The 26,886-nt window shown below is 39.3% G+C and overlaps 1 protein-coding gene across 4 annotated transcripts in view; it reads left to right on the top strand.

Moving 5' to 3' along the window:
• Positions 1-26,441, top strand: part of LOC149305370 (arf-GAP with GTPase, ANK repeat and PH domain-containing protein 1) — a 385,626-nt gene extending 359,185 nt beyond the window's left edge. For all 4 annotated transcript variants that reach the window (XM_089477938.1, XM_089477941.1, XM_089477940.1 and 1 more), the window contains 2 exons: positions 21,819-22,074; positions 22,590-26,441. In XM_089477938.1, coding sequence (XP_089334064.1) covers positions 21,819-22,074; positions 22,590-22,793 — 460 coding nt within the window. In that variant the 3' untranslated portion in view covers positions 22,794-26,441. The remainder of the gene's footprint in view (positions 1-21,818; positions 22,075-22,589) is intronic.
• Positions 26,442-26,886: the final 445 nt, after the last annotated feature.

The raw sequence follows: 26,886 nt of genomic DNA on the forward strand, positions 1-26,886 counted from the left end.
TAGTCTTCCAGAGCTCTACAGTTTTGAAGAGCACTGGAGGACTCAGCAAGATTCCCCACCCACTCATTCCAAGAAGTAAGAGAGAAAGATTATGACATTTGTCCCCACTTTCCCTTCCTGGAGTTGGTTGGTTGGTTTTAAGAATGAGGGTTGGCTAATTTGGGGTGTATTTTGGGAGGGGGTTGCAGGAGGGGTCTTTTAAGGCATATTGCTATGCTAGGTAGTGGAATCGGGAGATGGGTGAGAGAGAACTGAGTTATATTCATTTTCCAGTGGTAACCAACCCCAGCTCTGCTGATTATTTTACTCAGAAGCTTGAGGTACATTTCAAACAGTGTGAGAGACAAAGCAGATCCTTATGGGACTCTATAAGACTAAGGATGTAGTGGGTGAGGTGAGGTTTTTAGTACCAACTCCTAAGACCAACCTGTCAGAATGGGTCAGAGCTATCACATAGAATTATTCCCAGCCGCATTCTGGCACAACACTCCAGAGAGGTTGGTGGTATTAAGCACTGCAAGAAATTCAGAAGAAGCAATAGGATTGCATGTCTCCTATCCCATCTTCTGGCAAAGATTACCTAGCAAGCAACCTTAGCAGTTTCAAGTCCAAAACCTCCAACCTCCTTTTTGCCACTCCCTGAAAGCTTTCAGAATCCCTGCAAATGTTATAGCCTATTATTATTACTACTATTATTCACTTATACCTTGCCTTTCTCCAGGGACATAGCCAAGGGGGAGGGCCTTGGGGTCCAGACCCCCCCTTCCATTAGAAAAATGAATGGTGCGTGCTGCTGCGCCGCCGCACCCAAGCCCCATTATAATTAGTCTGGACCCCCCCCCCCTCCTAAAATCCTTGCTACGTCCCTGCTTTCTCCCACTACAGGGTCCCAAGGCGGCAAACAGCAAATGCAATTTTAAGACTTAACGATTTAACATTACATTTCATGTTATAGAGAACACAAATCAAAATGTCCATTGCATAGATCCTGGGCATGTAGAAAGATTTTGTAGCACCTTTGAGATTAACGGAAAGAAAGAAGTTGCCAGCATGAGCTTTCATAGACTTAAAACCACTTCCTCAGATACATTTGGTCTGATGCATCTGAGGAAGTAGACTTAAGTCGAGGAAAGCTCTTTCAGTTAGTCTTAAAGGTGCTACAAAATCTCTACATGCTGATTCTGCAGACTAACGCGGTTATATCTTTGAACAGATCTTGGGGATATTGAAATATCAAAAATGCTGGAAGTGTTGAATTTCAAGTTCGACCAGATTTGGAAGCATGGAGTAAAGCCAATTCTGTTTTGATTTCTTTCCCTTGTAGAAAAAGAAGTTGTATAAATAACTGCATACACATACATTCACTTTTTCACTCTCTCTCTCTCACACACACCTGTCATTTACTTGAAGTATTTTAGTACCTGATCCTCTTTTACTGTATGAAAACAACTTCATCCTGGAGCCTGAAAACAGTTAGTTTAAAAAGGATTCTCTTTAAAAACTTTTTTTAAAAGCAATTTTGTGTTCATGTTGTTCAGGTTTTGTACCAGGTTGCTTGTTATCCCTTATTAGATGCAAAAGACAATGACTTTGTTTCTGAATTATTATGCAGCACATGGCATCCTAGAAAGTCCCGAAGAAGGGGTTAACTAGACTGTTTTCTACCAGCCTCTAAGTGCAAACAGCTGGTACGCTTTGTGTGAGAAAAAGAAAAAGTGTTGGCAAATACTGAGCAGACCCAAGACAGAAGAGGTGGGTAAACTCAGGAAACTGTTTTCATGAGTAAACTGAGGAGACAAAGGCACCCAGCGGGAACAGAAGAGACACCTCCTTCTCCTGAATAACTCTCTTAAAACAAAGCTGGAAAGGAAGAAGTTCCATTTGCTTCTGGGAATCTAATAAATTGTTTCAGGAAGCGAAAGTCTGTCCACACTAATGGAGCTGTGATTGACAGTGGGTTCTCATTACGGTGCCCATCGGGGAACAAAGTACATTCCACTGTTGTGTAAGTGTGGAAATAAAATACAGGTGACCACGCTTAAAACATGAAGCGTCTTATGATGTCAGTTTTGTAAAACTAAGGCTTGTATATGATGAAATGATATGTCAACCAGGAATTTATTCTTTTCGCAAGGGCAGTAAAATCTTTCAAAAGTTAAGAAATCTGGTGCACTTTTTAAAAGACTTTATTTCTTAACCTAAGTATGTGTTAAAAGACTGAGATTACTGATATGGGCGTGATGTCCAGGGCAAGTACAGAATAGCAACTGTACACTGTTGTGAGAAATGACCGTTTCTTTGCATTCTCCAGTAATGATTCCCAATCCTCCTTAGACATCTTAGCATTAGGATACAATACTTTGCAATGAGTGCAAATTACACCTGCCATCAACATATCCACCATATTATTCTGGCCAAACAAATATTCTGTTTTAAACTAGTATTTTGAAGTAATACTGCTAATTGTTATCAATACTTTGGAGTAATGATTTCATTTGGATTTTTATGGTGATGTTTGGACACTAGGAAAGTAACATTAAAATACTGTATACCTGGAAACTTTTAACATTCTTATTTTGCTCTTCTTTTTAAGTGAACATATATATTGAAAATTTAAAATGAAGAAAATTCAGCTGGCCACCTCTCTATATTACAATTCAAATATACTTTAAAATACATTAATGGAGCATTCCTTTGTTAGTTTATGTAAGACTAAAGTTAGATAGATTCTAGTAGGGTGAATGTTAGGCGATGAATGGGTTTGTGCTGAAAAATACTAGTGTTAAGAACTGATAGCGTATAATGCATATATATAGTAGGCCCTTGATATCTGCTTGGCTTTGGTTCCAGAACATACATACCCCCAAGGCCTCATTTAGGACAACAGAATCCCTGCTGGAAGACTGTAACCCCCTTTCCATCCCATTTTTTTTAGGGGAATTAACAATCCTTTTTCAAGCCTCTTGCCTGGGCAGTTGAGTCTTTGACTTGTGGGGAAGAGGAAGCTGTGAGTAATGTTTAGGGGACTTTACATAAAATGAACTGTAGACAGCACAAGCACTTGTAGCACCAGAAGACAGCTTGATTCTTGCTTTTAGATAGACTTTGCTTCCAACCATCTAAATTCTGTTGCAAATTTGTCTAGAGTAAGTAGAGTCAGATCACACATTTTGAATTCTCATATAAATGATGAGTAATTTCAGCAGAAATATTCTGAGTCCTTTGCAGTTAAATTAACAGCATGTCTTTTTGATGCTTTTGTCAGTGAGACCACAAAAAGTATTAGAAACAATCCCAGAGAGTGAATGCTAGAAAACTGATTAATTTCCCTAGTTTCAATCTAGTCATTCTGAGCCATTGCCAGAATAAATCTGTGTGGTGGCCTTCTACCATTTATCTCATGCTGTCTACAGAATTCATATCTTATAGACCTGTCACTGAAGGATGTGATTTCAGATTCTTCCTAATCACATCATGAACCACCAGCTCAGGGAACTTTTCACACTATACAAATATACCTCTATGATTCTACTTCAACTGCTCTAGCTGCATCCAGTTGAATATGGGACTTGTAGTTTAAGGAGGCACATGTGGAACTCACAGCTAGAGAGCTACAAACAACTAACCCCAGGCTTTCATAGGATGTTACCATGGCTGTTAAAGTGGAATCAAAGTTCTGTCATTTATGTGGTATGAAAAGGCCTCAAGCCTCATCATCATAGATCCTGTAGCTGAAAAGGATTTATGCAAAATGGATAAATCTGTAGGTGTTTGTTTAGTTTGCAGTTGCTTTGTTTTGAGGCATTCCGAATTTTATGTTTAAGAAGCATGGGACTAATGGCAAAGCAGTTTCAGAAAGCCAGAGGAATTATTATGACCTGGGAGTTAAGGACATGACTTTAAAGATTCTGTGGAACAATGGGCTGTGATTCTTTAATCATTCTTGATGGATCCTATTGCATGGATCTATGTAGTGAAGACTATAAGATACATAGCCATTCAGGTGGCAGGCTTCATCAATGGAACTCCCAGCTCTGACTTGGCCCTCACCACTAGAAAAGTCCTTTTACTTTAATTTCATTTTAATCATTTGGGCTTTTAATTGGAATCTTTAATTAGTTGTCTTGATTTGCTTTAATTTACTACACAGTTTTTTATTCTATTTTAGGCCTGTTACAGACAGGCCAAAATAAAGCTGCTTCGAGTCACTTTGGAGGAATGGTATTTCAATGATGCATGTGTCCTAAGAGTCCAAAAGCCGCACCAAAGCTGCGCTCCAGTCCTTAGAACTGGAGTGTGCCTTTGGTGCGGCTTTTGGACTCTTAGGACGCATGCATCATTGAAATAGCATACCTCCAAAGTGACTCGAAGCAGCTTTATTTTGGCCTGTCTGTAACAGGCCTTAGTATAGGCCTACGGAGTGGTATACACCTTTGATAATACAATGTATTATCACAGTTGTATCATTGGAATCACAGATCGCATAAAATTATCCATCAGTTGAAATCCTCACCTGTACTTTGTTTTCTCTGCCCTTAAATGAAACTGTCAGCATATTTTTTTCCAGGCTTTTCCATATAATTGTATGGAACTTACAGGCTATCTTTTATATTCCTTGAAATGGTTATAGGCAGGCTGTACAAAATCAGAGCTCCTGGATTTCAGTACACTAGACAGCTGCTATAGAAGCTCAGAAGACTGTCCCTTTGGGAGTTTCATGAATATGGCCTAGAAGAAAGCATTGGGTTGCTTTGAATCTCAGAGCAGAAATCTAGGCCCTCAAATTGATCCTATTTGATAAATACAGAATGGAATGTCTTGAATGTTGTGATTTAATCAGTAAAAAGGTTATCAAATATGTAGAAAGAAAATTTCAATAATGTGCAGTTAGGAAAAGGGAGCATGTTCCTCATTAAATATTTATGCTGATAGAACCTGCTATTTTAATGGTAGCAGCTACAGTTGTAGAGAAAAGAAGAGAGCTTTGGAAAGAGTCTAAAACAAGTTATTGTAATGATGAGGTTTTGCATGTTACATTGTGAATTTAATAAAGTAATGCACTGGTGGTTTGTGAATGTGCTAAAATGTCTGAGTATGGTGTCTATAATAAATCTAGTTCCATACAGAATTAATATAGTCAAATGTATTTGTCATTTCAAACTCAGACCTAGGCAGACTGAATTCTTGGCAGACTGAATGGAGTTGCATGAGAAAAGCAACAATTCCTTTCTTTCTTTCTTTTTTTCTTCAGTCCTTTCTAAAATTAATGGAAATGTTGTAATGGAAAGCAGTATAGGTCAGAATTATGAGACTGATTCTGAAATGTGTCTTTGTTATAACCTAATTGCAGTACTATCGTTTGAGTGATTGAAGGCTCCTAATTGATATATAATGCACTTTAAATTTATTAGCATGTTCTGTTCGTTCATTGGTGTCATCTCTCCTGCCAACCCATAAGAAATTACCAATTTTTAAGAGTTAGTCATTCAAATCACAGTATCTCTGAGTCAGTGGGGTGGGATAAGGATGATTCTGTAGTGCTATTATCGAGTTCATGGAGTTGTAATTTTTATAGTGGTAGGCCTCTGAAAATTGGTCATTTTCATAGGACAAATTGAAAGGTTGGGTGTTTACTTTCTTCTTACTCTTCCTTCTGTCCTCTATCCTTCCATCCAACTTAGTCCTACAAGTTTGCACAAAGAGCATTAGGGAACTAGCTAATCAGTTTGGCAGCCCTGGGGGTGCAGCTGCCAGGAGCCCATGTATGCACTTTGTAGGAATTATGATTTTGTGCCAGTTCATGTAGCAGGGCTTTGATGTACTTATTGATACATTCAACCCTCAGGCACATCAGGCAAAGAAGCGCCCACCCTCTTGTTTCAAGAGCATAATAGAAATATTCAGAAGGAGACGTAATTATTTTAATTACTTCTCTGTGGTTTTGAGATGCACTCGAGTCTCAAATTAGAAAATAATGTTCACATGTTTCTTCTAATTGGTAACAGATTAGAAGCATTTTATCTTTTTAAAATTATTTCCAAATGGTGCCCTGAAGAGACTGTGTAATAGGGAAAATAACCCTCCAAAAGCATCCTGGCTTGTGCTAGTGGAAATAGTAACATCATTCAAAATACAGTATAAATTCCCATGCAGCCTTCGTCATAAATATTTGATAAAAATGCTATCAGTGTGGCCTTTACTTTGGTTTGTGTTAGTTCAAAACAACTTGTTTGTATAAGCCATTTTAAAGTATGTTTTAGATTATTGGTTATTTTGAGTTTACAGGCAATTAAGCCAGGGGAAAAAAATCCTATTCCTCCATGTTTTCCATCATGTGGTATGCAACATTGGCAGTAGTATATTTACATGGCTGTTAGTCTTGTGAAAATCAAGAAGACTTTATTTTCAGAAAAATGTGTCTAGCATAGGGGTTAGATGTCTTTCCTGACAGTATTATCTTCCTGTCCTCTGACAATTGATGTTTTTCAGGTTAGGCAACAAAACTATAAAGCAGCTATCACTTGATAAAAAGTATGTGCTAACATGATTATCACTGATTTTTAATTCCAGGATTTAAAACTCTCTTCCCGTCTTCAAGTTAGCAGTCATGAATTCTCCATTATATTACTGTACAACTTTTCGTGCTCATTTCCATGTTGCATATACCATAAATTCTGCTGATATTTCAAATAAATTTTAGAAACGTAAAACATTTGCTTTGTATTTCTAGTTTATTCTAACTTGCCCAATGCAGCCTGTCTAGTTTGGCAGCTGTTAAACATGAAACCCAGAACTGTTATTGAAAAAAAAATCTCAAAAGGTATTATTCACACAAGGTTTATTAGCTCCTGGGTGGAACCTAGATTTTCAGCCTCATTATTTAAAAGGCATTGGTGCAATTGTAGTTGGGACACTTATCCATTTTATAGTATTATGAGCAGAGGAAAAGCTCCATTTCTTTTCTTTCTTATGTTTATGATGCGATATGTTCCAAAGCAGATCACATCAGCGACTGTTATGGTATTCTTAATGCAGTGTGATAGCTACATCACAGAAAGAACTGGTGTAAAGTACTTTGCTGATGTACATCCCAGTTATATGCCACATTACACTGAGTCGGAGTATTTCACTTGACTACCTCTGTCTGCCTTTCACCTAGCAAGAGTGTATTGAGATTTATGTGTTTAACTACATAGGTGTCACATTTTTGACTGCTTAGGTTGCTATGTACATATTTATGCAGACAGGAAAATGATACATGAAACTGTTCTTATAACATAACTGGTACGCCAGGTATTCTTTAAATTACTCATCTCTAAAGTAGCTTCAGTAAATAATTATGGTTATATTGAAAAGGGAACATAGTGCTTCTAAAATCAAAAAGGATCAGTGGCATAGTGTTTGTTATGGAAACAAATCTTGGGAACTGGATTTCTTCAGGCCCTTGGAGGCATTCTCAAGCCAGAATAACTTTTCCAGAACACAGCAGAGATCACTTAGTTCAAAATGTTGTTTCTTAACATGAATGACCCAATTTGACACATTTCAGTTTGAAAGCATCATGTGCTGTGTATTTAACTATAATTGTGCCTTGTATATATTAACTCGTCTCCTTTACCACCCAGACAGTTGAAATATGATGGATGCTACAACTAGCTAAATATTAGGCATGTTGGGCAAATTCTCTCAGAGGAAAACTCCAGGACATCATAAAAGCCCACAGTAAGAGAGAGATAAGCTTTACAGCCCATAGTATTTTTCTCCAGCAAGATTAAAATCCTTCTTATCACAAGGGTTCTCTTCAGACAGGGAATTCCTTCCCATTTTGCCAGTCCGGTTTCTTAATTCTCCCCATATTCAATTTAACACTTATGCCTTGCTACGTTACATTGATGAGGCTGCTGCAGGAGAAAATGGAAGGGAGAATGATTCCCTGTGGGAAATCCTTCAAGCAAATGTCAATTCCCATTAAATAGAACGGACTCTAAGATGATGCAGTAGCAAAATCTGGAAGTCTAGAGGAAGCCCAAACTCTAGTGATAACCCTTGGGACTGACTTTTCTGGATGCTCTCCCTCAGCCCCATGTTCACATTTAAGGCCCTGTAGACTATGAAAACTTCCCCTGAGAATGAGGTGGGTTTTTTTCTGGGCCTTAGGTTAGCTTAGAAGAAAATATTCTTTGGTGGACTTGGAAATTATTCACCCATCCCGATCAAGAACATTCCTTAATTTGTTGCACACTGTGCAGTATATGGAGCACAATCTAGCTAAAGTTAAGCACTTTCGGATTTTCTTAAGTTAAATAGAAAAGATTAATCTTAATTTTAAGATTGAAATTCTTAAATCTTTCCTGCTGAAGTTGGTGGGAATTGAAACTGCTCAGCCTAGAAGATCATATGTAATTTTCTTATGTGGAATTAGGTCTGTATAGAGCAGTACTTCTCAAATAGTGGGGCGGGCCCCCCAGGGGGGGCGCGAGGCTCCGTAAAGGGGGGCGCAAGGCTCAGGATACAGTGTTATGCAGAGGTGTACTTATAACAATTTTATAAACAAATGATACTATTTACAGTCGCGCGGGGGGTGCGAAATGTTTTCTTCTTCCTAGGGGGGGTCACGACAGAAAATAATTGAGAAGCACTGGTATAGAGGAAACAAAATATAGAAGAACAAGCCATCACATCCAGCTTTAATCTTGCTTCAACCATTTGACTGTAACTGTTCGTTCGTTTGCTTGTTTCTTTTTATGTTTGCTATACCTACTGCAGTAGTACTCAGATGTTTTTACCCTTTTTGTCCTCCTTTTACATCTACATGCAGACTTTACATCACTTGACATAGTATATTAATAAAAATATTTTGGTTTTTAGTGTGTATTTTCATTTGTACATTCGTGTATACTCATATGTTAACATTTTATAAGGAAATAACTTTGTTCCAATCATAACAATTATATTTAAGTAAATTCAATATTTAACTCAATGCATGGGTAAATATTGCACATAAAAGTTTAGGAAGAGGCGAAGGGGGAGAGACCAGGGCCTCCAAGTTTCATCCCCCCCCCCCCGAACATCTTTCACGCCTACCCTGGAGTTCCCACCCCACCATTTGCGATTACTGTTACTGTATTAGGCCCGTGAGCATGAGATAGATACAACACTTAAATCTAGTTCTTGGCCCTAACTAGAGTTAGGAATGGGAACTTTATAAGTCAACACCTATGTAAAATTCATTGACAAACTAGGTCAACTTTACGTGGCATTAACAATCGGGTTTACCTCTATGTTCCTTATAATTTTGTCACTCTGTCCCAGACCTGTGTGTCCGATATTTTTTCTCAAGTGCAAGCAGTTGCATCAGATGACTTTTAGTACCTTATCGGAAACATTTTTTCCCCGTTATGAGCATGGGAAGGGGATGCTCAGGGCCGAGAAAAAACACATTTTACTGCACACCAAAGTGTCCTCAAAATGACCCCATTCCATCGCCTGGCGCCAAGCTGTTCCCATTCAGTGCTGAGGTGCATCCTTTGGCTTGAACAGAAGTCTTCCGGCCAAGCAAAATGACGTACCTCAGCACTGCATGGGAATGGCTTGGCGGCGGGCAATGGAATGGGGCCATTTTGAGGACACTTTGATGTGTGGTAAAATGCTTTTTTCTCAGCCTCCTGTGGCCCTGAGCGTCCCCTTCCCGTGCCCATAAGGGGGGGGGGGAATGTGTCCAATAAGGTCCTTAGACTCATTCTGCAACTACAAGCTTGTGATTAGTGTCTGACTATTAGTAATACCAAGAGGCATAATCTTTCAGGTCTGTATGCATGCCGTCTCAGTGTAGAGGATTTCAACATCCTCTTCTCTGCATGTTTTTGTTTACCTTGGCATGAACCGATATGTGAAGAAAAGTATGACCTGATGGCAGTAATAAGTTTATTTAATTAGCTGTTATTTTCTGTTCTTAATTCTCATGAAAACCTTGCCAGTTTGAAAACAGAGTGTATTGACCCAGAAATTTATTTTGTTACCCTGCCATTCTCAGAACACGTAAATTCTTGGGCTTTTTCAGCATTCACCATTGACAGTGGTCAATTTCTTACAAGCATTCAATAATTAGGGAGTAAGGCTCCCTTGGCCTTTGTTTGCTGTCCGTATCCTTCTTGTTTGCTAGGGAGTTGTATCCCTAGAGGACCCGTGCTTCTTTTCCCCTTAGCAACGCTGGCTAAGAGAGGAGGCATGCATGCGAAGGAAGCAGCCAACTGCTAAGCACTTACTTTGCCAAAGGGTAGGGGCTTCTCCTGCAGAGAGAGAGGAAGCCTGCTCTGTTTACTCAGCATATTGTTCCCAGCTCTTCTTCCATGCCTCCCTTCCAGTTCCTGCTTTGCTTGAGGCAGGAAGACTGTTTGGGAAATTCCTTGCTGCTAGCTCTTTCTCTCTCTTCCTCCCCCAGTCATTTCAGTCACTTCTCCTCCTCCTTGTTCCTCTCCTACCGGAGGTTGGACATTATCATGGCTAAATTGTCTTTGGATGTGGCCTCTCTAAACAAAGATAATGTATTGTATCCAAACTATTGTGTGAGGTTTTCCAGCCAGGAAATTCTTGGTCTTCCTACACTTTTTAAGATTTAATTTGCCTTGAACAATCAACTGTACTAATCAATATTACAAAAAAAAAAAATGAATTTGTCTCCCCTGCTATCTACCTGCTTCATCCCATGCATACAACCATGTCCCCTTCCTTTTTTCCTTCAAATCATTTATTAATCATATCCAATCAGACTTAAAGAGAATGTGCTGAAATATTAGAAATACATTGGGGAATATTTTTTTTTAAAAAAAATCTGTGATTCTAGAGATTCTAGATTATAAGATCTTGTGTGGTTGATTTGTTAGATTAACACATTTTAGGATTCCAGAAAGGCACCATTGTAAACCACAGATTCAATATTAAACCTTACTGAATATCTTGCTTAAATGTTTGGGTGCCGCTTACCCAGAAGTAAGAGGGTGGGTGAGCGGGTATGCATAGAAAAAAATACTATGCTGATTCACCAGTGGTTGCTGAAAAGTCCCCCTGCTGCACAGTTTGATGTGTGAGATGTCTGGGGGGGGGGGGTTCCAGCTATCCTAGACACTGAGGGCCACTGTCTAGTTTCAGATGTTCACCCAAAATCTATAAATCATACTCTCAGGGAAGAACATCACATTAGGAGCAGGCAGCTTTTTCACTTTAAGGGACATACTCCCTTAGAAGGAATAGGTTGGAGACTGTGTGCTCCTCGAGATTTTCACTATAGTCAACACCAGCAGGACAGTTCAAGTCACTTAACACTTTCTCTTATAGACAAGTGCTTGCTCTCATAGACTTGCTCCCATAGACAAGTGCTCTGTCACTACCTGCTCACTCACACCCATGCACACACAACCCCACCCCATTCTCCTACAAGACATGTTCATGACATTTATTCGCAGCATCCCATTCCCTCCTCTTTTTGTCTGTCTGTCTCTCTTTGTCTCTCCACACACATGGAGGCACTCTGGAAGCCACACAACAAGGAGAAGTTTTGGGAAGCACAGAGACTCATATTCTGCTTTCTCTGCTTGGGCAGATGGAGGAAACCCACCTCAAGACACACACAGCAACATGGGAAAACTAGGGCAGAGCATACCAGAAGCTCTACCTAACTGCACTCTGCAGGTTGCCTCCCATCTGTGTTGTCATGACACAAGTATGACATCCTCAAGTAACATTTTCCCCTTCTCTTTCCTTAACATGTGAAATCATCACATGCATCTCCCATTCAGAACCAGGGAAAAGTATAAAATAGTAATACTATGGGTCCTTGGTACCTGCTGGGGTTTGGTTCCAGGATCACCCACGGATACCAAAATCCGTGGATGTTCAAGTTCCATTAAAGGTTTACTTTTTGGAATTTATGGCGGGTTACAGACCGCCATAAAGTACGCGCAGAGCACGTACTAGGGTTAGGAAGGGGGGGTACGGAAGCCTAGTTCCACACGGCCGCCGCCATTTTGACGTCTTGGACGCATAGCGTCCAGACGTGTCATGGCGGAAGTGACGCCACAAAAGTGCACCTTGCGCTTTGTGGCGCCACTTCCGGGGCCCAGGAAGGAGTGCGATTTCCACACTCCTTCCTCAGAGCGTCCGGGAGCCCCGCAGTTTGGCCGCTGCGGCTCCCGGACGCTGCAAGCGGCGGCGGCGGGACAGCGCCGCTTCTAGGTGGTTTGTAACCTGCGTATATATTTTTGAGCCATGAATGCTTTAATCCGTGGATAAAGACTCTAGGGATACAGAGGGCCGACTGTATTACAAATGCTTAAATGTTATGGAAGAGAAGAATGGATTAACAGAACACCAGGATACCTGTGTTAAACTTTAAAATGATTGCCTTACAAAATACAAAGTGACACACAAACTCACTCAAATACAGATATCATACAAGTACCCCTCTTCAGGAAATTGTGGTCTAATCTGCACTGTAGAAATAATGCAGCTTGACATTGCTTTAACTGTGGAATTCTGAATTTGTCATTTTCTGAGCTATTTAGCCTTCTTTGTCAGAGAGCTCTGGTGCCGCAACTACAAATCCCAGGATTCCATAGCACTAAGCCATCAAACTGCATTATTTCTCCAGTGCAGACTAGACATGTGATTGTTTGCACCTCCTGAATGTGAGTGAAACCACTCATTGTGACGTCATGGGTTCCCTCCACCTGCTGTGTGAAAAAGTATCTCTGGGCCAAAACACACGGCAGAAGTAATCCAGTTTGAGACCGCTTTAATTGCTCTGGCTCAGTGCTAGGAAATCCTGGGAATTGCAGTTTACTGAAGCACCAGAGCTCCAGATCAAGGTCTCACAAAACTATAGTTCCCAGAGTTCCATTGAGCTGTCTCAAACCGGCTTATTTCTGCAGTGTGTTTCAGGCCTCTGACTACTTGCCATGTGTGGGAAAGTTTTCTCTGGAAATGCTCATTAATCTTTGAGTATCTCAACAGACATTACCATTAGGATGGCAGCTGCAGAATGAAAAGGGCTTGAGTTTTCCATCACAAGATAAAATTCAGCAGATCTTTAGGACAGAAGCAAAAAAGACAGAAGGGAAAGTTAAAAGAGGCAGTGAAATTCAAAGCAGCTCTTACCTGAATAGATGTCAAGGGAACTAATGCAAAATCCTGTAGTTTTTTTTTTTAATGTAATTTTGGATTGGAAATACGTTTTGAGGTGTTCAGAGTAGTAAAGTAATAACTGAATATTTATGCTCTATCATGCTATGACCGCACAGTCAAGTTTGTGAAGCAAAAGGATTGAACCATATTTGCTGTTTGCCTCCTGACCATTCTTCTTCCCTCCAGTTGCCCTCCGCCCCCTGCTAGTGTTATCTGGTTTATTTGCTTTCAGATGACAGTGATATGGTGCAAATAGCAGCAGTAATTTAAGTAATTGGATGTTATCTTCAAGGAGCTAAATAAACAAACGTTTTTTGTACTATTTTTTGAGCAGCCCATATGCAGAATTGGAAACAGGGCCCAGTTTCTATTATTTGCATTAAAAGATACTTAGCGTTCATTGATGGTAGAGATGCATATTAAAGCCAGGAAATTGATGGTGCTGTTTCGTCAGGCTTTACTGCATCATCACTTCTCTGGCATAGAGGAGGCGGCAGCATGATTATTTGCATCCAGTTATATCAGGCCTTTGTTATAAACAAGGCTTTAAACATCTAATAGTAACAGGTTGAAAGAAAAAGATATTTGATTTTTAAAAATATGGTCTGGTCTAATTAACTGTATTTCTCCTTGTTAGCCTTAATGGTTACTTATTTGAAGTAACGCAACTTGGATATGTGCTGTTCAGATGAACAACATTTGGGAATGCATTTTGAATTTCCTGAAGCAGAGTCTTAATCATACCATTGCCTTGGAAAGGCAATATATGGTTGCCAGGATTGTATTAGATCAATAGAAATCCAGAAATATTCATATTTCAACATTTTGCTATGTTAGTCTTTACCCATTCTACAATCCTAGGGAATCATATTTGTAAAATCTGAATCACAGTAAAATAAAAAGGTTAAACTTACTCTTCATTAATTTTGTTTGCTGAGATTACAGCAACTGTGGCATTAGTGAAGAAGTTGTGCATAAAAGGAATCAGAAAACATTTAGTAACATATGTTCAGTTGCATTTATCTTTCATTTCTAATGAGAGGTTCATTGTCTCTTTGCTGATTAGTTGCTCTTTCCTCTCATTTTCCCTCACTCTTATACAACTGATTTATTTAAAGGTATGTCAGCACTGGCTAAAATGAAGCACTGTGCCTCCTCCTTTCTGCTTATTGCAGACTGCTCTAATAATTCATTTTTTAGCTCATTAGCTAACAGAGTATGTGAGCAGTTGTCCTCAAGGGGATTGGAATGAGTTTAAGTGATCTAATGCTGACAACTCTGCTCTTGGACTGGCCTTCCTTTGGGAAAAAGAAATCCGAAGCGAGATAAGCTGTGAGTCCCAGCATGAGATAGTCATTGGACACACAATTGGTGTTTGTATCTACTATGATTTCAACTTTGAACTGGATACACTAAGGGGCTAAACAGACCGGCTTGAATCGCTGGTTTGGGGACATGGCGTTTGGACAACGCACACATGTCGGTTGGCATCACACCACCTAACTAACCACACAGCGCTGCTTTGGCACGGCGTTCAGATGACGCACGCCAAAAGGAGCGCTGGAATGTACCGTCACCGCAGCAAGGGTACTTTTTTGCCAGCTTTAAAAAGAGCGGCATTTTGCTGTTTCTTTTAGAGCCAGCAAAGCACCAGATTGGGGCCGCAGCATATGGTTGCCACAGCCCCAATCCCACACTGAAAGGGGCAGCACGGAGCCGCTTCTTTGGGGCAGTCTGTTTTGCCCCTAAATCAGCTCTCTTCTAGGAAACTCTAAGACTTCAACTTCAGTCAAAAGAGAGCCAGCATGGTGCACTAGCACACTGAGAGACCAGAGTTCAAATCACTGCCTGGCCATAGAAACCCACAGGGTGACCTTGGGCAAGTCACATACTCATAGTCTCAGCAGAAGGCAAAGTCAAACCCTCTCTAATAAATTCAGCCAAGAAAACCCTGTGATAAGGTTGCATTAGGGTTGCTGGAAGTCAGAAACAATTTGAAGACACACAACATTCAATGAATCAAATACAGCCTCCGATGATTTAGGTTGAATGGCCTGGTCTGTTAGTAATAGATGTGAAAGGAAAAATCTATTTCTGTAAGATGTCATATTCAACGCAGACTCTTAGGTGTAATCAGTCGGGGCAAATGGTTCTTCAGTTACCTCATGCATTTGTGGAGCTGAGATCTGAGCATTCTCACCTTAATCTTACATGAAAATAAGAGTACAGACATTACTATATTCTAGTTTGGCAGAGGGTTCCTCATTGGACCTTGTGCAAAATTTCTGGACAATAAGTAAGATTGTGCACCTAATACTGGAATATACCTTTTGTTTTCTGGAATCTGCTTAAGGGCTGTTTCTGCAAAGATGTCCCATACCCATTACAGCTGTGTTTTCTGAGCAACTCGAGATCTGATTGTTTGCTTATTTTACTTATGAGAGAATTTGGGTCTCATTTTCTTCCCATCAAGAGTGCTAAAATGGCACACAATGTACAGCAGGGCCATACACTCGGGTGTGGTGATGTGTTGTCAGATTGTTTTGTTGTCTGGTATGGGGATAAGGGTTAGTGGAGTTAACATGGGGTAGGCACTTTTGATGGCTTTTCCCAATGATTTTCTCCTCTAGGAGGCTATGCTGGTCTGTTCTCTGTTCCCCTTCTGTCAGGAAGCGGAAATGGTTGCTGCATTTTAATTGAGGGGTGCACTGTACTTTAATCCTCATTGTTATGTTCTAAATGCATCTTAAGCTTTTTTAAAATAGTTCTTTTCTTAATAGCATAAAATTAATTGTTTTAATTTTTTTTTGAGGGCCACCCAGGATTCCATATTGGGTAAAGTCAATTAAAATAATGAACCCCCTAGAACTTATTATAGATTTCAAGGGATATGAAATTTTCAAATTAATAAATATAGTCAGACTTTTAGTATCTCCAGGTCTTTAGGCCAAAGCTAAGCATTCGGTGTGCTTTTGTGTGACAAAAATGTTGTACCTTTATCCTGTACTTTCTTCCATGAAACAATGAGGTTTAACAATATACTCTTCCTTTTACACCCATTACTAATAGACCAGGGCGTTCATGGATCTCTACCATCAATTATGGTAACAGAGTCTTGGGATAAGTCTGCAAAATTCAGTTGGTCCAAACTGTTTCCACCAAACTTTGACAGAAATATGTCTGCATTAAGCTTATAACTCCAGTACTGTTCAATCTACGTTGTTTCTCTCTTATTTCAGTTCAAAACACTGACATTTTCCCCTTTGAAATCCTAACTGGCATGGGACCTGAATACAGAATGACTGCCTTCTTTTTCATATGTTTTGTCATTTCATCAAGACAGTGATTTTGGAAGGGGCTACTGCAGCTTTCTTCTGTTTTGACAAGGGACAATTCCCTTTTTAATCTGATGTTTTATTATTGCTACAGTAGGGGGGTTAGTTCAGAGGGTTTTTTGCATTTTTTTGGGGGGGGGGGAGTTCTTCACATTTATTAGGTGATCAAGAGCTGCTTTAAGTTATTTTAAAATATGGCCTTTAAAAGTAGAATTAAAACAGTGAACTTTTAATAAATGTCCCGGGACTAACTCCAAGCTTATGTCTTTGTTATATCCTTCATTTTGAAATGTTTTGTTTTAATGTTATTTTGACTTAGCCTATCCCTTTCAGCTTGCAAAATCTACCAATTTTCATTTTTTTTCACATTCTAAGACACCTGATATTTTCTAAGATATCAGATAATATAAAGCAAAGCATTTAACTAATTATTTTTCATTTTCCTAATACAATTGGTTTTCCTGTTTAGATATTTATTTAAGATAATTACTATTGAGAGACGGTGTGGTGTATTAGTTTAAGTGTCGGACTACAACTCTGGAGAGCAAGGTTTGAATCCCCACTTGGCCATAGAACCCCCTTGGGCAAAGTCACACTCTCTCAACCTCAGAGGAAGGCAAAGGCCCTTTTGAACAAACTTGCCAAGAAAACCATCACCATAAGCTGGAAGTGATTCAAAGGCACACAACAACACATTGCTATTCTAGTTATCTCTTATACATTTTCTGTTTATATTTTGCTTGTTTACAGCCTAGGCATTGTAAATGTACTAAAATGGCTCATAGGCTCAAAGTTTTTCATGCTCTCTGAAGCTGGATCAGTTCCTTGTATATGAGAGAATTTTGATATGTAGATGTGGAGAGGGGAAAACCTTCTGTATAGTAAACCCATTACTTTGAGAAAACACAGTTGTAGAAAGATTTGCATGAAAGTATGCAGTGAGGTTATGGCAAGGTCACCCCTTACTCACCAAGAAGTGATGCAAAACTAATCCAGATTTACTTTGTAAAGAACCTGTTTACTTAAGCGTTTGAAAACAGATTAAAGCAAACCTGACACTACATTACTAGGAATAGGATAAGCATTGCTGCAAAATCTCAGAAGACCATTTCTTTTTGTACTTAAAGAAGTAAACCCAAAGCATTACCACACTTCCTTGCTTAGTACTGAAGTGGCTTTCTATTTAAAGAGATTACCACAATGAACTACAGTGTCTCCAAAAGTAAATTTACTTGGGATCAACCTTTGTGATTATACGGTTTCCTTGCATCCCCTTCTCTTACATTACTAAACTTTCACGGTTACTTCCAGCAAGAGATCATTTAGATTGCTGTTGTAGAACTGCTCCACTGTGTAGCATAAATTTATATGAGAAAACCATGAAGAGTTTAGCTACTCAGTGCAACTTTTTAAATTGAATCTTAACTTGCCATAAATGTTGAATTCAGCTTCCAAAGAAAATGCAGGATTGTACCACGCATACATTTTGCACACAGTCTCTCTTGCATATGTTAGGACTCTGCCCAATTCTTTTGATTTTTATACATCTGACAAAGTAGATACTTGGAGGATCTTCATACATGATAGTGTAAAGGTTCTTCTCCATCTCCTGTCCAAGAACCCTGGCTGCACTGTCAAACTTAACACAACTGATTTTCTTGGAAATCTTGCAACTATACATATATATATATATATATATATATATATATATATATATGAGAGAGAGACAGAGAATGTGTTATGCAGGAGACTGAATTTTATGTTATTGCTCTCTAAAATAATTAACACAGCTTTTTAAAAGCTGGTTTTAATAAGCTTAGGAAAATACTGAATGAAATCAGAGAGCCAAAAACACTCCAGGGGATTTCACGATGGATGAAACTTTTAAAGAACAAGATATCAAAAGCACAAACAATTCCAATGAGAAGGTAAAGTGAGAGCCACCAAAATTAAACAGAGGGGATATATATGGAATTTTCAGGTTAGCTGAGATTTAAAAGTAGTAGAAATGGAAGAAGGGGCAAATCAGCAAGGAAGAGTACAGATGATTAGCCAGTATTTGTAAAGAGAAGTTAAAAGAATGAAAGCTCAGAGTGAGCGTTTTAAAATAATATAATAATAAAAGGAGGAGTGTGTTCAGAGAAAAAGGAGGAACAAAGAAGTGATATGTACACTGTGTGGAAAGATGATGAAATACTGATGGGTGACAAGGAGAAAGCAAATGTGATCAACACCTGTTTTGCCTTTGTCTTTTCCCAAAAAGAAAACAATGTTCAGTGTAGTGAAAATAGAATAAATTATGCAACCCAAAATATATACAGAGGTAATAGAGAACACCTGGTTAATTTAAATGAATTCTAGTCTCTGGGGTCAGATGACCTGCTTGCAAATGGACTAGAGGAATTTGCAGATGTAATGTCAGATCCTCTGCATATAGTCTTTGAAAACCCTTTGAGAACAGGTGATGTCCCTGAAGACTGGAGATGGACTAATACTGTTCTCACCTTCAAAAGTTTTTTTGTTTTGTTTTTTTGGCGGGGGGGGGGGACTCAGACGATTGTAACTCATCACTTTGACATCAATACTAGGAAAGGTTATAGAATAGAGCATTAAGTAGTCACTCTGAAAGACTGTGGCGGGTTACAGACCGCCGCCGCCGTTTGCTCCATGAGAGAGCCGTAGCAGCCACACCGCGCGGCTCCCGCGCGGAGCAAAAAAGGAGCTCCAAAATGGAACTCCTTCTTGCGGCGCCTCTATGACGTCGCGAGGCGCCGCTGGCGCATTCGCGACGTCATAGGCACCGCGACACGTCTGGACGCTGTGCATCCAAGACGTAAAGATGGCGGCGCCCATATGAACAGGGCGCCGCCATTTTGTACGTATTCTATACGTACTAGGGTTAGGGGGTGCGGAAGCACCGCCCCTTCCTAACCCTAATACGTATGGAATACATATTTTTGGCTGTCTGTAACCCGCCTGTATCTCCTCATATAGGTTTGCCTGTATCTTGACACATTCTGGGGAGGCTCTTCTTTCTATCCATCTGTGGGGGATGCTTTGATTGAGAGTTCCTGCATGGCAGAGGGTTGGACTGGATGGCCCTTGTGGTCTCTTCCAACTCTATTCTGTCCTATGATTCTGTCCTAACACCATCACAGGTGCATCTGGTGGGTGCACAGGAGAGAAACTTCTCAGTGGCTGATAAAGGTTATGGAAATGAAGTGCTGGGAAATACAGTTGAGGGAGTTGAGTATGTTTAACTAGGAGAACAAAATACTGAAAGACGATATGATCCTTTTCTTTAAATACTAAAGAGTTGAGAGATGGAAAATGGAGTGAAATTGTCTTCTACTGCTCCAGAGGACAGAACCTCAACCAATGGATTCAAATCACAAGAAAAAAATATTCTGATTAACTATTAGGAAGAACTTTCCTGATGGTGAGAGCTGCCTGACAGTGGAACACACGGCCTCTAAAGGTGGTGGGCTTCCCTTTTTTTTTTGAAGGTTTTTAAACAGAGATTGGATGGCCATCTATCAGGGATGCACTAACTCTAGATGTCCTGCACTGGCAGGGATAAGACTGGATGGCCCTTGGGTATCTTTTCCAATTCTATTAATCTCACATTAGGAAAATGAAAATCAGAGTAGATATATATTTCTCTTCGAAAAAATGAATAGCAAATACGGTATACCTGTCCTTTTAGTTAGCTGATACCTGACACTGGAATGGAAAATGATAGCTTGTTTCTATTTTGAGATGCCCAGTTCAGCATTGCCTTATTCATTTTGCCCTTGGTTGCCCTTTGCTTGGAAAAGGTAAACTACTAAGCTTATCCACAGTCCAGTAAGTAGCAAATAGCTCCCAAAGTTCTGCAACCCCTAGATTATGCCTGTAGGCATAGAGTGAAAGCCCTCTGAACAGCCTAGCAGGTAGCCAAACACTAAGAGTAGTTGGGCGACACCACTGAAGTGGAGGTCACCTGAATGTGAAAAATGGTGCTTTTGAAGGAATCTGTCTGGATAGGCAAGGTAGCAGTGTAACCCAAGCAACAAGATACCAGAACAAGATCACAAGGAACCAGCCATGCTTCTAGTAGACTCCAGGAGACTCATGGGTGAACATAGCAGAGTGCTGTGCAGAAAGGAGTTCTGCAGTTATTTGGAGGGACTGGAATCAAGAGTTGTTAGAAAGTAGAAACAGGGAATAAAAAGGAGTTCATAACACTGAACATGCTTAAGCAATGTCCTAGTCTGGTTCAAGGAAATTAGCCGAATCATTTATAAATAGTCCAAGTCACAACAAGTAGAACCAGGTAAAGTAGCGAAGGGGAATGACAGGCAAGGGCACTGTTGATATCAGATATGCCAAGTACACAGGTAAGTATAATTTTAAAAAGAGTTCATGTGCTCTTTGCACCGTTACAAATATTTCCAAAACATAATTTCCACAAAAAGCTTTGAATACATTATTTAAACCAAATGTTCTAAATCAGATAACATTATTTAAAACACTGAAAATTATAGCAATAACAAGTACATTTCTATACTGCTTATCAGTGCACTTAAGCACGCCCTAAGCAGTTTACAGTGTGTAAGCTAATTGCCCCCAACAAAATGAGTACTCATTTTAGTGAACTTGGAAGGATGCCAGGCTGAGTCGACCCTGAGCCCCTGGCTGGTATCAAACTCACAACCTTTGCAACTGTGAGTGAGTGGCTGCAGTACCGGCATTTAACCACTGCACCAGCGGGGGTCTAGGGCTTTGTCCATAAAACTCATATCACTGACATACAGACTGAGAAGTGGATTGCAGTTACATGGATTCTTCTTGCTACGCTGCATTTACTTAACTTGATCAAAACACTTGTGTGAGCATTTGTGAAACATGCAAAATGTATCCGCTATAACTTGCTCTTCGCACTTGCATGCAGAGATGACCTCTGTTCTGTTGACCTCTGCTAAAACATGTGGTGTGTATTAGGGTTGTGCTTTACCTGCATCATAAACACCATCTTTCCTACTAAAATATCCTGGAAAGGTGGAGCATGTAGTGTTCACCCTTAAAATAAAGCTCTTTGCCCCTGTCATTTTTTATTTAAGTGAATAGTGGTATGTCTGATGAAATAAAAACAGAGGTACTTGAAATCTGAGTTTTTAAATGCTAATATTAAAAATGTTAATTTCATCTGAGCTGTCAGATTATCTTCCTACCTTAGAAAACTAAGTGTCAACAATAATGAGGATGGCCTACAGGATTTGGATAAACTGATACTGAATTATATATATATATATTCTTTCCTAGGGAAGAAAAAGAGCAGTGGATCCGCGCAAAATATGAACAGAAGCTTTTCCTTGCTCCATTGCAATGCTTAGAGCTTTCCTTAGGCCAACACTTGCTAAGAGCAACTGCTGAAGAAGATTTGCGAACTGTCATCCTACTTCTTGCACATGGGACACGAGAAGAAGTGAATGAAACCTGTGGAGACGGAGATGGACGTTCAGCGTTACACTTGGCTTGTAGGAAAGGAAATGTTGTGTTGGTGCAGCTCTTAATTTGGGTAGGTACTTCCTGCATTCCTGATTCAGGATAATCATCTTGGACCGAATGTTTAATTTGTTGTTATTGTATTGCCTGACCCTGTTCTGTGACAGCATAGGTGTTTGGTTGAGTAGAGAGTCTAAATGGTTGAATCTGTTTTTATCGATAATGCAAGCCAGGTCTAACTCAACACTTCCTGATATGTTTATCACGTGCCACAATTTGTGTAAATTGTCTTATAGATGCTGGCACCTCAAAAGTAGTGCAAAAGTAGATTATAAATTGAAATCAGTGTGTGTTACATTTTGGAGCATATTGGGTCACTCTTCTGGAAGCTTGCTTGGACTGGCTGTAAGGAGAAAACAATACCAGCCTGGATGCATAACAAGAAGCTGCTTAGATTTAAAATCCCAGAGTAGGAAATGTATGTTTTGTTCCATAAAGCAATCAGAGATCTGTTTTTCTTAGTCTTGTCCATCTGCTACTGTTCAGAGGTGACTGGAAACCTTGAAATGTGTATTTTTCCCCCCACAGTATGGTGTTGACGTTATGGCCCGTGATGCCCATGGAAACAGTGCATTAGCCTATGCCAGGCAAGCAACAAGTCAAGAATGCATTGACGTTCTCCTGCAATATGGTTGTCCAGATGAGCGCTTTGTTCTTATGGCTACTCCCAATTTATCCAGGAAGAACACTAACAGGAACAACAGCAGTACGAGAATGCCGACCATCATTTGAAGAATTTGGTTCTTGTTTTCTGCCATTACTAGCATCTACAGTCTCATGTTATGCATTAATTTGACAGCTGACTTTATAAAATATCCCTTCTCCTTTTCTCCTTAGTTCTCACTTTCTCCACAGGGAAAAATTGCCAGGATATTGTAAAGAGACAAGAAGGAGAAAAGAAGGCTGCAGAAACCATTTGTTTTAATAAAAAGATCTTGAGTGATGAAATTGTAAAAGGGAGGGGAAGACAAAGAGAGGTCATGGATTCACTAATGATAGCCCATGACATGGGACCATTTGGCTGGATGTCTCTAGACAGGGCTCTTACAAGTATTACATGAGAGTTACTGGAGGGAAACAACAGGAGGAAGAAGAGAAGGCATAGTAACTTTCCTTTACTGACAGTTAAGCGCATTAGTACATTTCACCTCTACCAAACAGAACATTTGGATTTCATTCTCTTTTCTGAAGAGCTTGACGGCATAAATCAGAGGCAAGCACAGAGTTTGTCAGGTTTGAAGCTCCTATGATGGTATGTGTCAAATCAGTTGTAGCTAATCTGTCCAGGGAGAATACTGGCTTCATTACACTTGTATAGTTGAGTTCTTCCAGCATTACTGCTGTTTAATAGAACATGATTAGTCATCACGGAGAAAAAAGCATATTAGCTGAGGAGGTAGTTACATGGCACGCTTCGGTGATTGCTTGGATGTGATTGCAATATTCTTAGAAGCATCATATTATCTCAGACATGTTCTTTCAAGCCCTTGGAGCCCTCCTTTCTAAATTCACTGTCATAATTTAGTATCTGTTTAATTTTTCAGTCCAAAGAGAGGAAATCAGTTGCTGAGTATTATTTGACTGCAGTCTCCTTGGTGTAAAAACAAAATGGAAAAAATAAATAAGAATAGCTATGAGATAGGGGGAAATGGAATAATGAATAGTGGTCTATGGAAAAATATTTCAAGTACATTCATGAGAATAAATACACAAAAGGCTAATTTTTTCAGTCATAAGAAATGCATTGTGTCAGTTTTGCCAAGGTAAATGTGTTGAGTTTGGGTCATTCATTACCTAAGTTATACTGATTCTGTATTGTATCTTTAGGTTACGTGTGTGTAAAAATCAGTTAGAATTTTTTTAATGTTTGTAAGTATGCATTGATTTTTTTTCAATATGACAAGTACTTCTTTATTAATTTATAAACTATAATTGATGTGAAATAATGTGCAGATAGGATCTAAGGGATCACAGATTATAGTACTAGTTCTTGAAAACATTCCCAGCAAATAAATAGATTTTTATTCCTTTGATTAAAAAATGTATTTGATCAAGATGTTGGCACAGAAAAGCTACAAAGAAATATGGTTTGGAAGGACATGTCATTGTCTTCCAGAAGCACAAACATCTTTCACTGTGTGTTTCATGATGCTGTTGTGGAGAATGACTGGAGTCATGAGCAGAGTATGCAAAAATCAGGGTAATCTCCCCCCCCCCTCCACAAAATAATGAATTCTTAGCTTGATGTATCCTCTTTAAATGAACATGATTTCTTGTGCTCCAAAATTAATCTTATAGATTGAGCTGACATCTGGGAGGAGTTTTACATGTAATTTTAGATAATAATTTTGGTAACACCAACCTGTCTCTTGTTTGTGTCTCTTTCTGGGGTGATTCTATGATTTTGAATTGCAAGAGGAATTGCAGAAATACATTTTGAGTTGTACATTGTGGAGAATGCACATTAGTGAAAACTGGGCTCAAATAATGAATGAAGAAACCTTTCAAATTGGTGCATATACATAACAATATGAGTGTTCATTTGCCTGCTTTTAATAGTTCCATATTGTGCTTCTTTGGGACTGTTACATTTCCTAGAAATAGTACAGTCGCCCCTCCATTTTCACGGACTTGAAGTCCGCAGTCTTGATTATTCACGGAGGGGTCAGCCCCATTGGCTAAAATGGGGCGCTGCTGTGGCACGCAGCCATTCAGTCCAATGGTGCTTGAATATATGTGAGTTTCCATTTTCATGGGGGGGAGGTGTCTGCAACAGATCTCCCATGAAAACAGAGGGGCGGTTGTAGTTGGGGGGAAATAACATGTGGAATTAAATATATGTTGAAGAAACAGGAAGAAGGACTTTTGCAATATACTTTAGTGATCTGAGGCAAATGTGGGCCACTTGTCACCACCAGCCCTCCTTGACAAAGTCAGAGGAGCCTGAAGGGCACAGACTACTGCTTTATTCCCTTAGTTTTCTGTTTCTATATATCTGACTTTGTGAGCATGTGAAGGAAATAGAAGAGCCCTATCTTTGTTATACCAATTACACAGCATGAGTGTATGTCTGTGACTTTGACGGTAGGCAGCTGTTTTAATATAGCTTCCTTAATACTAATTCTAGGATACAAGCCCATTTCATGGACCATGTCTTCCTTTTATCCATTAATAATCTAGCTGACATGTTCATCAGCAGTTGGGGTAGCAGAATTTCCCCTCTTTGGGAAAGTAATATGAAGTCTTATTGGTCAAGTTATTGTTTTGGCTCTTTCATCCTAGCAGGCTACTAAAATAAGGTGGGAGGAAATGCATGTTAAAGGTACAAAGAGTGAGTACCTTCTCTGTTGACTTCATTTGGGGTACTCTTGGCCATGGCCTCAGTGAAAATGCTGCAGCCTGACTCAGTGAGATAGTAGCTGAAAGGTTCTTGTGAAAAACAAGGCATCTTCCCTTTTGTAGCACCATTTTGGAAATTATGTCCCGGACTGAAAAGTTTTTTCAACACTAACCTGTTTAACTACAGCACACTTTCCCTCAATATTTTTAATGGTCACTTTAATAAATGTAGCATAAAACATTAAATGCTGTAGAGTAAGGATGATAACAACACTCTTTTAAATGACATGTCAGTACATATTTCCATTGTAATGGAATATTTGTAATTTCAATTGTATTTTTGTTTTTGATTTTGAAGCAATATTTAAGATGGTGGTATCGTCAATAATTGTGTGTCATAGAAAATGTGTTAGATTTCCCAAGCCCAGAGTATCAGTCTTTCGTTTTAACTAAAGCATTGGTATTATTGTTTGGACTAGCACAGTTTTCTTGACCAACTGTCAGTGCCAGTGCTTTAATATTGTCAGGTGATTTAAGCTGTCTGGATACATATCTCTTCAGGGGCTGCTGCCGAGACTCTTCAGATGTCCATCCACATCTTAGCATTCTTTTGGAAAGAAGGGAAGTTCATCTTTAAGTTGTTGGTATCAATGTGATGGTAGAGACATGGAGATAATTTGATGGATGTAATGATTTTTATTATCATATGTTTTTTTAATTCTTATCTGTATTCGCACTTTGCTTCCTCCCCTTCTCACTGGAGTGTGCACATTAAGATGTTAACATTCATCTTAAGCGCCAGTAGTATACATCCAATATTACTGAACCCTTTGAGATGGCTCAGCATTTTTATGTGTGGTTTGCTCAAAGTAGTTTAAAAACTATAAGGTGCTGGAAGGGGTTGTTGAACTTTAGTATGAGCCAAACAGAGGTAGACAATCTCAGGCCAGTGTAGACTTTAGTTCTAGATCTTTGCTAGTGTTTGCACAGTACTGCAAGTGTGTTTGTTGTATAGAACAGTAAACTAAATTTGGAAACAAACATCATCTTGCATATTATTCCAAATTCCTTCCCCAGTTTGGAAGTGCATGAGTCAGTGTGCTTTGTTTCAGTGTATGTGTCCACTACAGGTTTTCTACCTACCCCAACAATTAAATAAATTTCTCCCATGATTGCAATTAGAAATGAAAATTCCTTGACAAACATAGTTTTAGGCATAGATTAGAACCATATGGAGATTCTTCTTGAGCTGAGATTGTGTGGAGCATAAGAAGAAGAAATAGATTTTCCAAAGCAAACAGCAGTTGTTTAACCACATCACTGTTTCTTAAATCACCCACTTCATTCCTTTTCCTTCATTAGCTGTACTTGCATCTTTTTGTGAAACACAACATATTAACTAAAATGATTATGCCCCTTGAGCGTATGTGCAAATTAAGAGGTAATTAAATTATTATCAATAAGAAATCACAATAGGGATTATCTA

The sequence above is a fragment of the Sceloporus occidentalis genome, unplaced genomic scaffold (genome assembly GCF_023333645.1).
Source record: "Sceloporus occidentalis isolate IW3139 unplaced genomic scaffold, rSceOcc1.0.p SCAF_12, whole genome shotgun sequence".
Taxonomy (NCBI): Eukaryota; Metazoa; Chordata; class Lepidosauria; order Squamata; family Phrynosomatidae; genus Sceloporus; species Sceloporus occidentalis.